We start from the raw sequence: 13,299 nt of genomic DNA, 5'->3' as shown, positions 1-13,299 counted from the left end.
CAGAGCAGCTCTTCCCAGGCCAGAAATCCCATTTTAATCAGCATGTTGGAAATGGGGGAGACTGGAGGAGACAAGCCTGAGGATAGACACTATGTGGGCTCCCGGGGAGGGAAGCGCACTCCCAGCCCACACCCTGGGCCTCACAAGTCCAGGAGAAAGTCAGGAAGATGAAGGGAGACAGAGCCGTGGGCAGGGATGTGTGTCCCTGTCATGCCCACCAGGGTGGGAGAGGGATGGGGACAGCAGGGCACAGGATGGTCTGGGCCCATGGGTCTGCGATGGCCCAGGTGGTGAGTATCCTTGTGTGCAGGGAAGGACAGCAGGAGGGAGAGAGCAGGCTGGGGAACCCACGGGTGGGCGGCGAGCAGCCTGCCATCAGCCTGAGATCCCCAATCAGCAGCTGCACAGAACCCCAGTTGGGAGACGGGTCCAGGTCACAGCTGCCTCCTGATGAGGGTCTCATCAAGAGGCTGTATCTGCTCATCGGGGGTAAAGAAAAGAGTGGTTTTCCCTCAGGCAAGGGCAAGGGACTAAGGCACATGGACTGATATGCTCTGGGCCCTCGGAGCTATGACATCCACACCTGTCACTCCCTCCACCCCAACCACAGGGGCCCCAAGGACCACCCAGGTTGCCTCAGCCTCAGAGACCCACCCCGGACCCTGCTCCCCAGGCTCTTCACCCAGACCAATCAGTTCTTCGCCTCCTGTTCGACCTTGAACCCCCTTCCATCAGGCCATTCCCCACCACTCTGACCAAATTCCTCTTGTCAAGGTCACCAATGGCCTCCACGTGGCTAAACTGAAGGTCAGTTCTCAGGCCTCGTCTTACCCTCTCCACAGCATTGGACGTGGAAGATCGTTCCCTCTTCCTTCCAACATGCTCATGTGGCTTCCAGGACGTCTCACCCTCTTGGTTTTCCCCTTCGTCTGGGCCGGGCCTTCTCAGGCTCCCTGGGTGTCGTGTTCATCTCCCAGACCTCCCAACACCCGCCTTCCCTGTGCTGTTCTCACGTCTCCTCCATCTTGTCTGCTCCCCTGAGATACAGCCAGGCTCACACCTGCCTCTAGCCTGGACCTCTCCCTGGACAGCTCCAAACGCACAGAGCCACCGCGCCCCCTGCTTCTCCACTCCGATGTCCAATGGCAACTCAAATGTAACAAGCCCCAAACCCAATTCCTGGTCTCCCCCTAGAAAACCAGCCATTCGGCAGCTATCTCCAACCCCCACCCCCACCTCAGTAAATGACAGCTCCGTCCTTCCAGTTGCTCGGGCCAGACAGCTTGGGGTCATCCCTCACTCCCCTTTCCCTCCCAGCCTACCCATCAGCTAACCCTGGGGGCTCCAGCATCAGAACCCATCCACACTGACTGGCGCCCTTCACCTCCACCATGCCCATGGTGGTCCCGGCCTCCAGCATCTTGCACCTGGATTACAACAGGTGGTCTCCTGACCTCCGCACTTCTACACCTGCCCCCAAGCATTCTCCTCAACTTAGCAGCCAAGAGTGATTGTTAGAAAGCCAGAGACAAATGGCGTCATTCCTCGGCTCGAAACCCTCCGATGACCCCCCACGTCACCCAGGAAAAGGCAAGGTCCCTCCACGAACTGACCTAGTAACACAGGACCGTCTCCTACGGCCCCCCTCCCTCCGCTCCAGCTGCCCTCCTGCCTCGGCACTTTGCACTTGCTGTTCCCTCCGCCCGAAATGTTCTAGGGCCTCATGTCTGCTCCTCCTTCGGCTCTTTGTTCAAATGTCACATTGTCAGTGAGGCTTCCCCAGCCACCCGGTTTAACATCAGAGCCCCCTCTCCGGTACATTCTAACCCCCTTCTCTGTGTCATTCCTCTCCAGAGCACAGACGCCATCGGACACATTTTACCTATTTATCTTCTGTTCCCTCTGCAACCCCCGTAGAATGGGGGGCAGGTGTGTACCGGGTGTCTGGTTCACCCGTCTACCCAGTGCCCACCTGGATCCGGGTCCTGGCACATGGCAGGCTTTCAATAAACCCTGAATGAATGGTACCCAGCTCCCATGGCAGGAACTGTTTACCATCCCCTCCCTGAGACACAGAGAGGTTAAGGTGCTTGCCTGATGTCACACAGCTAGTAAGTGGGTAAAGCACAGTCGGAACTCTGCGCTGTCTCCCAAGTCCTGCCCTTGGGGGCAGAGTCACCTGGTGGCTAAGAGTCGGCTCTGGCGGCAGACAGACCTACCTCAGTCTTGGCCTTGACACTTTTCAGGAAGCTGCTTAACTTCCCTGAGCCTCAGATCCCTTACCTGCAAAATGAGGCAAACAGAGCAGCTACTCAGGGCGCGGCTATGAGGATGAAATGAGCTGGTGCACCCAGAGCACTGTGGTTATTATTACTCGGATGAATATCTAAAGTGAGGGCCTCTCCTCTCCTACGCGAGGCACATCCACCACTCGACTCGGGAGCCGTTTCTGACGCTCCCCGATCCTCCCTCGCTCTGTTGTCAGAGACTCGGGAGAGGAGCTGTTGACTGATATGATAATTTCACTACAGTAGCAGTCAGTCAATTGCTCAGTGACAGATTTCACGGGCCCCATCACATCTCCCGGGTCCTCTTCAGCTGAGCGATCTGCAGGGCTAGGATCTAACAGACCCGCAAAGCTCTCAGACACTAACTCCTGCACAAAAGGGGGGGACTTCTTAATATGAACAGCCTGCCTCAAATCGTTTGGAACAAGGCAGGCTACGACGACATGAGCAATCATCACAGAGCTGCCGCTGGAGGACCGTTCTGGTGCTTTCCATGGACCTGTTAACACTTGTCCTCAGTAGTTCTTCAAGGCATCATCGTGACCATGTTAGAGGTGAGGAAACCGAGGCCTGGAGGTGAAGGGACGCCCTGGAAGACACACAGCGGGGCTGTGGCAGAGCTGGACATGAATGTAGGCCTGCCGGATCCTAGACTCCAGGCTTGTCCGTTGTCCCAGGCGGCCTCTACCTACCAGTCGCTGTCCCAGGAAAAGTCCCGTCCAGCTCCCCCGGGGAGCCCCACCCAGACAGTGCACTCAGTAATTAAGTTAAGCAATGAAAATGAAGACATGTTGTTTATCCCATTTGTACTTAGAAAGGACCCTCCTCTCCCATGGGAGGTAATGAGCCTCCCTTTGATACAAGATGGGAAACTGAGGCCAAGAGAAGATGGGTTCACCTGGAGTGGATGTAGTTGGTCAGTGTCCAGGGCCAGGGTTCCTCCAGACACAGGTTCCCCCTCCTCCTCCTGGGCAACCATGCTGGAACACTCACCCGCACCCCACCCCCACCCCAGGAATAAGCCAACCTGTGCACAGGCTTTTCCCTCCACAAGGCCTTTCCCCTTCCCTGCAGCACCCTTGACCTCCCCCAGCCCTCGCTCACTGGCTCATGCCTGCCCTACCCGCTAAGCATGTACTTCCTGAGGACAAGGGACAGGGATGGCCATGGCCTTGCTCACCTCCGTGGCCCCAGCAACCAGCATGGTGCCTGAGTACAGCAGGGCTCAAGGGGCGTGTGAAAGGAGTGAACAAGGAAGTGACTCCTCCAGTGCACGAGATCCCATCAGGTAGTCAGGACACGGCTGAAATGTCCCCTCCTTGGTGGCTCTTCCCCTGGGTTCACGGAGCTTCCCATGGAATCGCATCAAGCCGTGAGGCCGGGTCTCATTTCGAGGTTTGCCTCCCGCCTCGGCTTCCCTCCTCCCTGTATCCCAGTGTGGCCGCCGTTACGTGTGGAAGGGAGGACAGGTGGGTGGGTGGGTGGTGGGCGAACAGACACGCCGAGAGATGACAGAGAGGTGGATGGATGGGTGGGAAGATGGAGGGAACACTTCCCTTCTGGGTGGTGGGTTTGGGTTTTGGTGTTTTTTCTATAGGCAGCTCTAGAAACTTAAGGATGGAGATTGAGCCAGGTCTTCCCCTGCCAATCCCACCCCACAGCCTAGGCTCTGCTCCCAGCCCCTGGAACTCACGCCATCCTCCCTCAGACCCAGGGACCTCAGCCCCCTCCCTCGTGGCTCTGTTGCCCATAGCAACAGCCCCAGACCCTCACCCTCCACACAGTGAAGTCCTTCAGTTTCTTTTCCTCCCAGGTTTGCCAGATGGATGCCTCCACACCATTCCAGAGCTGGGGCCCAGCCTTCTCTTCCAAAAACTTTCAGAAAAGAAACTCCCAAGAGCCCCTCCCCGAGCAGAAGAGAACTTTCTGGGGTGATGGAAACAGTCGTGCCTGTGCTGTCCGATGCGGTTGGCACTCACCACCTGGGCATCTTGAGCCACACTAGAAATGGGGCTAATGGGACTGAACAATTGAATCTGTGATTTTATTTCATTTTAATTCATTAAAAAGTTAAACAGCTACATGTGACCAACGGCGACTGCACCGGACAGCACAGTTCTAGGGCCTGGCGGTGCCTGGCCTGGATCCTTCCTGCTGGTTCCAGAACAAACCCTATCCAGCGACAGCTGCTCTGTCTCTTCCCCCATCACATCTCGAAACAACAAAACAAAACAACAACAACCCTCAATCCAAGTGCTGAAGTTATTCTTGCCTTTTATTCCAGCATCTCCCAGAGCTCCAATATGTACAGACTTTATACACATATAATATACACCATATATACGTATTTATATATATTCACACACCAGCCCACACACTCTCATACACTCACACACACGCACCCTTCCAGGAAGGGTGCGTGGCTGCCCCTGAGCCCCGCTCAGGCCTGGACGAGAGGCACTGGGCTTGCCAGGCAATTGTGAGGTTTTGTGTTTTTTGCTTTTAAAAAGAAGGCCATCTTCTCCAGAGGTGTCCTCCCTCTCCCCAAACCCAAACCACTCCCCTAAACACTCTGAATTTTTTTTTTTTTTCTTAAAAAGGAAGAGGTTTTCCTCTGCCCCGCTCAGGTAGTTACCAGAGTTCCAGGCCCGTCCGCGTGGCGCCATGCACGTCCCTGGAAGGCGTTGCCACCCAGTGCTCCCTGGGGACCCTGGACTGCTGGGAGGGTCCACAGCAGGCCGAGAGACTGGCTTGGCTGTGGCCAGGTCTGCAGCTGCGTGGCCTGGGTGGGGGCTATAGCGTCAAGGGCACCTGCCAGATGAGGAGGGCGCTGTCCGTCTCCCCACAGAGGGCTGGTTTCCCGCTGCCGCCCGGGGCGCTGCCAAAGTTGCGGTAGCCCTGCCCTCCGGAGATGATGGCCACCGAGCAGATCTCCTTGCGGTGGGCGTCACGGGCACAGGGCCGGCTGCGCACCCAGATGTCGGGGTCATCAGCCATCTCATAGATGGAGCCGTCCTCCTCACTGTGCTCCAGGGCTGAGCCGTCCATGGGCTCCGGCTCCCGCACAGAGAGCAGCGGGCCCGGGAGGTGGGCAGTGGAGCGCAGGCGGTACTGCAAAAGGATGCCCTTCTTGCGGGTCAGCTCTCGGCCCACGTGGCTCGCGGGCACGGGTGCTGGCTCATGAGCCTGACCGTCCGGCTTGTCCTCCTCGGCTTGCGGCCCCTCGGCCTCCTCCTGGTCACTCCGCAGGATATCGGGGGCCAAGATGCTGGTGGCCACGGCCAAAAAGGCCACAGGCCCACAGTGACCGTTGAGCGAGACCATGCCTTTCCCTGCAAGAAGAGGGCAGAGAGAAGGGGCCCAAAGGCCCAGAGTTTTAAAGACCCAACAGGTCTCTTGGAGAATTTCTGGGTTTTGTTTTTTGTTTTTTTGTTTTTTGTTTTTTCGTTACTGCAATCTACGTTGTTATCTTCCCAGGAGGCCATGGGTCTGGGGGAGGGCTCTTCATGCTCCAGGGCTACTTTTTTTGGAGAACTGGAGCAGGGGAACACGAGTGACTTTATAAACCACATGGGGAACCTCAGTGTGAAGGCACCTGCAGCTCCCTGCCTGAGCCATCCTCACATCTCTGTGCTTTTGCCCAAGCCATTGCCTCTGCCTAGAGAGCCTTTCCCATCCACCTAACTCTACAGCTCAGCCTTGAAGCCCAGCTCAGCCCCTCCACAGGGCATCCTTCTTGCCTTCAGCCATGAAGAAATGATCACTCCTGTCTCTATGCAATGCAGATTCCAGGACACCTGCCATCATAGCACCTGCTACCCTGGCTACAAGCTGCCCCTACCAGACTCTCAGCATTTGGGGGCAGGGTCTCTGCCCAGTGCATCCCTGCAACCCCAGGACCAAGCCTGGGATGAACAAATTGACCTATGTGATAAAATCATGAAAATGGGAAATCTTACAATTTAGGAAGAGAGTCTTCTTTGGCAGAGAGGTTTGAGATCCACCTGGGGCTGGTCTCCCTCAGGACTTCTCCCTCCCACTGCACTCAGCCCTGCCCTCCGGCAGCAGCTGAAAGAGGCCACTTCGTCATCACCCTCAGGGCAGAGGCAGAGAGGGGCCCAGAGCTCTGGGGTCTTCCCTGATCCTGGACCCCAGTGCCACAGTCAGGGCAGCCCTCCCTCTAATCCATGCAAACACAGCTGCACATGGAGCCCCAGCCCCAGGAGCCCTCAGTTATTTCTACCACTGGAGCCTGGACACTTTGAAGCTGCTGTGGGGAGGGGGCAAAAGGGGCCCAGAAGATCCTCTACCATTAGTCAGGTGTCTCAGCCAATCCCCAAACCATCTGGCCAATATGCCTACTGTGCCCATTGCTAGATTAGGTAATTGAGACTCAGAAAGAAGACTCAGAAGGAGACTGCAAGCCCAAGGTGATTTAATTCCACTGAGCCACAGTGCCACCTGCGATGACAGAGGACATTAGAGAATGGACCCCCACCCCCATATCAGAAGAGAGCGCAAACATCTGGGCACAAGATCCACCCCTCCCTGGCCATAGGCAGCTGACTCCCCGGGCCCTGCAGGACTGGCTCCCAGAGTCTCACCTGTGATCTTAGGGATGCCTTCCAGCCGAGGCACAGGCAGCAGGACGATGACACCCTGGTCAGTGCCCACCCAGAGCAGACCCTGGCAGATGAGGAGGCTGGTGACACACAGGTGCTTCTGGCCTGCAGAGGGAGAAGCCAGCATGAGCAGTACATCCTCTTGGGGGTGGGGGGCAGTGGATGGGGGCCACTGCAGGTGAGAAAATGGCACAGTCTGGGCTCCTCTCCTGAGATAAGCAAGAAGCTGGACAGGGTTGTGATTAAGATATGGGGCTTGGGAGGCTAACCTGGCTAGGGTCTGGCCCCTGGGTCCCCCAGCTGAGTGCTCCCCTAATGCAGACTCAGTTTCCTCCTATGTAAAGTGGGGCTGCCTTGGGGATGCTAGGAAGGCAGGCCACGGTACTGGCCCATGTGAGCATGGCTGGTTTATCTGGCACAAGGTGTATGCTTAAGGGCCGCCCATGCCAGGGACACAACTGGCCAGCTGGGGAGTGAAGGGAGGCCTGGGAAAGTGGGGGTTTGAGGGTGAAGCAGATGGTGCAGACGGGATGCATGGGTCCAGGTGAGTTAGCAGTCTGTTGCAGCCCCTTGGTTTCCAGCCCGGGCTTAACATTTTGCCCACATGGGCCCTTCCTCTGGCGAGGGCGGTGTACCCTGCAGTCCCCAGGCCCAACAGTGAAACGGGCACTCAGCACCAGGAACTAGGATGTTTCTGATGCCAGTCCAGATTAGTTCTTATCTGGCTATCCCCGGGGCTGTCTCTTCCTTTTAGTGAGAACAGCAATAGCAGGGAAGGCGGGTCCCTCTGCTCTTCACAGGGAGGAAGCACAGTGTGGGCTGCACAGCATGGCGGCTGCGAGCATGGCTGCGGGGCCAGGCGCTGGGTTCAAACCCCAGCTCTGCTACTTCCTAGCTCCATGTCCCGGGGCCAGAAACAAAACCTGTCTGTGGCATGGTTCCCTCACTTGCAAATATATTTCAAAGACTTGTCCTGAGGAGTAAATGTGCCAATGATTGTAAATCACATAATCCAGTTGGCTGGTACATGGCACTCACAGGTAGGGGCCGTCTGCCATCCTCGCTGCTGTTCCATTGCTAACAATTCCGGTCAACGGGAATGGGCATGAGGGAGGGGCTGGGGGCCCACTCCTGCCCCTCCAAAGGACCGTCTCACTTCTGGCCTGAATTCTTCTGCCCAAGGACAAGATTATTCTCTCCTCAAATTCAAAGTCATGCCATGACGTGAAGTGATGCTTAGAACAGGGGGTTCTCAAGCTGGGCATGCATCAGCACCACCAGGAGGGCTGATAACTGAGGGGCCAACCCCAGAGGTGAGCCCCCAAACTGCATTTCCAGCAAGTTCCCAGGTGATACCGATGCTGCTGGGCCTGGGACCACACTTTGAGAAATACTGCTTTGCAGTTTCCAAAGCACTTCGTATACCTGCCCTAGCCTGACATAAGCCTTGCAACAGCTGAGAGGTATGCAAGACCCAGATGCTGTGCCCATTTTCCAGACAAGGATATTAAGGTCCAAAGAGGTCACCCAGCTGATGAGTGCGGGGTGGGGAGTGTGGAGGAGCGGAGCTCAGGTCTGCCGCGTCGTACAACCTGATGCTTTCACGGCCTCTCTACTCTCGAGCAAATTCCTTGAGTTCCATACCTGTAGGTGTATGGGCTTCCTCTGCAGAGCAGAGTCTCAGAGCAGAATGGTGTGGCTCCATGGTCACCCCAGAAGGAAGGTTACTATCTTGGGGTTCACACAGCATTTCCTAACACACTGGTCGATACCATCCCCCACCCATTCACTCGGCACCCCAGCACATCCCCAGGACCTACTGTGTGCAGGACGCTGCACTCGGTGCTGGAGGCACAGGGGAACCACACACACAAAGTTCTGCTCCTAAGGAGCAAACATTCTAGAACTTTCTACAATAATGAAAAGGTTCTCTACCACACGGTCCAGTTCGGTAACCATTAGCCACATATGGCTACTGACACTTGAAATGTGGCTAGTGGGACCAAGGGGCTGAGTTTGTAATTTCTTTTCATTTTAATTTAAATGGTAGTTACCGTACTAATGCAGCCCTGGGAGGGAAAAGAGGAAAAGAAAACAGAAACAAGGAATATAACTACTAGGCAGAGGAGTGAAACGGGGCAGTGAGGCAGAGAGTGGGTGGGAGGATGCCGGGGTTTTGTGCCTTACTCTGCTTCCTGGGGGGATGGGGAGGCTGCATCCAATGACAAGGAGGTGGCAGCCACACCAAGACCCAAGCAAAAGCCCTGGAGGCGGCACGTGCAAAGGCCCTGTGACGAGATGAGCTCGCAGTCTGTGGAGAACTGAGCCAGTGCAGCTTGGGGATGAGGGCTCTGCGAGACGATGGGGGGAGGGTCAGAAGAGTGGATGGGCCAGGGCTATAGGGCTTTGACTGTTCATTCCGAGCGTGATGAGGAGGAGTTGGCAGGTCTAAGCAGGGGAGTGATGCGCCCGGATTTTAGAGGAGCATTTTAGCTGCAATGAGACGGAGGACTGGGGTGATGGCGGGAGCAAGGAGACCAGCAAGGCAGGGATGGTGGCATCCAAGACACGGTGGTGGCAGGGAGATGGTGAGAAACCAACAGGTTAGAGACAGACCTGCTGACAGACTGAAGGGGAGGGGGGAGGGGAGAGGAATCAAGGACAGCTCGGAGTTTTTTGTCTCAAGCAGCTGGGTGCAGAGCAGTGCTGTGGACCGAGACCAAGGAGGAGCAGGCTTGGGGTAGGAGTCCAAGTTCAATACTGGATGTCGTCTGAAATGCACATTAGATACCCAAGTGGAGCTGTCAGCAGGCAGCGGGATATATGAACCTGGCGACATGATGCAAACTCAGCGAGTCTTAATTCATAAAGTTGATTCGATGTGGAAATGGAAACCACAGTGGGAAAAAAGCCAGTTTGTCAGGGGCTATTTCACAAACCGTATCTGGGTTTGGGGGAGCGGGGACTCTTCCCCACATCCTCATCAGTTCAGAGAGTGTAGGCTCCCAACTGCTAGTACAGCCTCAGAGGACAGTCCAACCGTGGGCGCTCCCAGCCCTCGTGAAATCAGAAAGTGCAGGAGGCTCGGGCTGTGAGCCCTCTCACGTCACCACCTGTCTTCTCTTCTTGGCTCTGCTCAAGGTCTGTAATTCCTCTATTTTTCCCTTTGCCCATTTACTGTTTGCCTTCCCAAATGTAAGCTTCCTGAGGGCAGCAGCTTATCTGTGTCTCAAAGTTGATTCCCCAGCTCCTGGCCGAATACCCTGGTTCATGGTAGACATTCAAAAAGGACCTGTGAGTTCAGATCTAGAGAACAAACTAATGGTTTCCAGTAGGGAGAGGGACCGGGGGGTGGGGCAGGACAGAGGAAAGGGAGTAGAAGGTACTAACTACCAGATATAAAATAAATGTGCTACAAGGATATATTGTACAACACACGGAATATAGCCAATATGTCATAGCAACTATAAATGGGGTATAACCTTTAAAAATTGTGAATCACTATGTTGTACACCGGGAACGTATATTGTAAATCAACTGTACCTCAATAAACATTTTTAAAAAGGACCTGTGAGTAAATGAGTGAATGAGAGAATGAACGCATGAAAGCAGAGAAGTGAGTAAGGACACAGGTGTTGCTATCACTTACCAGCTGCGTGAATCAACAAGCCACTGTCTCTCATTGTTCAGTGAGTATCACAAATGTCCCCTGCTCGATTTTATGATTATAAGCAATATTATATATGTATATATACATAGAGAGTATGTATATAAATATATATATCTATACACACAGTATAATATATACACACAGTTGAGCACAGCTCTTGGCCCATAATATATAATCAAAAAATGGAGGCTATTAGGACAATATTTGTGATTATTAAAAGGATCTAGTCTCTTGAGATCAGCTCCATCAGAGCCAGAAACCCACAAAAATAATAAAAGCCAAGAGAGGGAGCAGTGGCAAATGTTTCATCTCACATGCCTCTCCTCCTTTTCCAGGGCCCCTGGGGCCTTAGGACCAGCAGGAGACCATTTCCTGATGCCCCTGCCTCCCCTCGGCCCCCACTGGACAGCAGAAACCTGGCACATGAAAGGAAGGCAGCGAGAAACCAAAAGAGATGCCGGAATGGAGAAATGACTTCATCTGCAGACCTCATTCCGAGGCCCTTCCTCCTCCCACTCTGCCTCGAGGAAAAGAGCAAGGCACTTCACAAACAGTACGAAAGGAAAAAAAGAAAGTCTAATGGTGGCTAAATATTTTATCACAGAGACTTAATGCAGCAGTGTTCAACTCACCCAAGCCATCTATCTGGAGATATACAACATTAAAAAGCTCAGGCTCTCAGAGAACATTTTATTAATGATCTGTCTAGTTAAGAGGAGGAGGGAGTTTAGGTTCAAAAATGCATTAATACCAGTTGGGGATGCGAGTGGAGGAAAGGGGTCGGGGAAAGGAAGCGTGATGAATTTTTAACATGCCCTTAAAAAAAAATCCGCACTTAGAGGAGGAACAAATTTATTAGTAATTACACAATTATTTCATTTGGTGGTATGGGGGAAGAAAAAATACCTAAAAGCCTTTTAAAAATATCTCTAATAAAGAATTTAAGAATCCTGCTCTGTTCTTCTGCCAGGGCACAGTGTAGGGTGGATTTGATGCCCCCCTCCACCCAGGGCTGGCTCCTCTTGGGCTTGCAGTGTCCCGGCCAGCAGGGGCCCGGGCTCCCCAGTGTTAGGAAAGGTCAGGCCTGGGGGAAGGCGGCCCAGGACAGTAACTCCTCGGGACCTTCGGGAAGCCCTGAACGCAGGAAGCTCAGCCTCCACTCTGACGTGTCCAGGGCCCAGCTCCGGGAGGTCGGGCAAGCGGACAGGTGGCTTCTGTCTGTGCCGATGTGGTGGGAGGGGCCCTAACTGGAGGGTTGGGGGGTGATGCACGGCCGAAGGGGACCAGTGCCATGAGCGGCAGGGACTGCCATGAAGATAACGATGGTGGATGACACCATCACGCACTGGAGCCGGGGACCATGGGGCGCTGTCCTCACCACCTCAGGTAAGGCCCACACCTGCCCTGAGAGGCACGGACGGAAGGTGGGAGAGGCACCCCACTTGCTCCGGTCACAGAGCTGGAAGGCGGCAGAGCCAGGATCCCAGCAGGGCCTGTCTAACTCCGGGCTCTGGTCTGCCCTATGAGCTCCGACCCTCTCTGTACAGATAGGGAAACGGAGGCCCGGGAAGGGGGAGGCCGCCCAGTTAGTCTGTGAGAGAGCTGTGATTCGGGTCTTGGCTCTGGGCCCTCAGTGGAGTGACCTGAGGCCAGTTATTTAACCTCCTGGGCCTCCGTTTACCTGCTCATGAAAGCGAATGTCCTTTCTTCTTTAAGGGTAACTGCAAAGAACAAGTCAAGACAGTGGACGTGAAAATGCATTTTAAACCCACAGTGGGGTCGGAGTTGTGCAGCGGGAACCTGCTGGTTTTCCGCCTGCAGCGGGTCTGTCCACAAAGCCTGCCTCTGACCGCTTGATAAACTTGATTCTTTCTCTACTTTCCACCATCCCCACAGATAGACTGAGAAGATGCAAAAGGCCCATAAGATTATCTGTTTCTTCCATTGTTCCACTAGCTTGAAATAATTTAGCTATCAGCATAAATGTGGAAATATTTCTGTGATACTGAGAAACTTGTACTGTAATTAAAATAGATTTACCTCATATATAAATACTATGAAAGACAATGAAGCTAAAGCTAAAAAAAAGGAAGGGAGGGAGCGAGGAACATAGGAACATAACATAAGTCCCCCAAGCCCCTACCCCAGACCCCAGGAGCAGGTTAGGAAGCCGTTTATTCTCCTCATGGATGCCCCAGACCTAGGCAAGGCGTTTTCCCATGCCTGACGCCATTTATCCTGAGCCAGGAACCACTTTCCATCCCACACAGGGACCAGAGGCTCCAGGAAGCAAAGAGACCTGCTAAGACCCAACAGTGGCCAAGCCAGGACTCTGGCCACCTCTGAAAACATCTCTTCCCCTGTTACGCCCAGTGGAACTCTGAACTGAGTCCGACCTCATGTGACTCCCTGTCCTGCCTCTGGCCACTTTACCCTGCTGAACAAACCTCAGTTTCTGCATCTGTAAAATGGGGACAGTGAGATCCTGTACATAAAGCCCTTGGGACCTAGCTCACTGTAGGGCTCCTGGCAGGTTGGCAGCTACTAGGTACTATCACTGTTGTTGTTGATCTTGTTTTTAGTAACCAACCCTGCCCCCCCACCCCACCCCCGGGCCGCTTCCAGCCTCTGCCAAGGCCCATCTGCCAAGCCCCTCTCACAATCAGCTCCAGGTTCAGCCTGCCACGCCTCTCTGTTTCCCTGGCCCTGGGGCCCTTCG

At 54.4% G+C, this 13,299-nt stretch overlaps 1 protein-coding gene across 5 annotated transcripts in view; it reads right to left on the bottom strand.

Annotated features, from left to right (window-relative positions):
• Nucleotides 1-4,536: 4,536 nt before the first annotated feature.
• ARHGEF10L (Rho guanine nucleotide exchange factor 10 like) overlaps nt 4,537-13,299 on the bottom strand; it is a 145,576-nt gene continuing 136,813 nt past the window's right edge. For all 5 annotated transcript variants that reach the window (XM_082613283.1, XM_082613286.1, XM_082613284.1 and 2 more), the window contains 2 exons: nt 6,893-7,015; nt 4,537-5,620 (listed from right to left, as the gene is read on the bottom strand). In XM_082613283.1, the coding sequence (XP_082469409.1) occupies nt 5,082-5,620; nt 6,893-7,015 (662 nt within the window). In that variant the 3' untranslated portion in view covers nt 4,537-5,081. The remainder of the gene's footprint in view (nt 5,621-6,892; nt 7,016-13,299) is intronic.

Source organism: Mesoplodon mirus (assembly GCF_964341445.2).
Source record: "Mesoplodon mirus genome assembly, chromosome: 3".
Classification (NCBI taxonomy): Eukaryota; Metazoa; Chordata; class Mammalia; order Artiodactyla; family Ziphiidae; genus Mesoplodon; species Mesoplodon mirus.
This window is presented reverse-complemented; position numbering and strand designations above follow the sequence as displayed.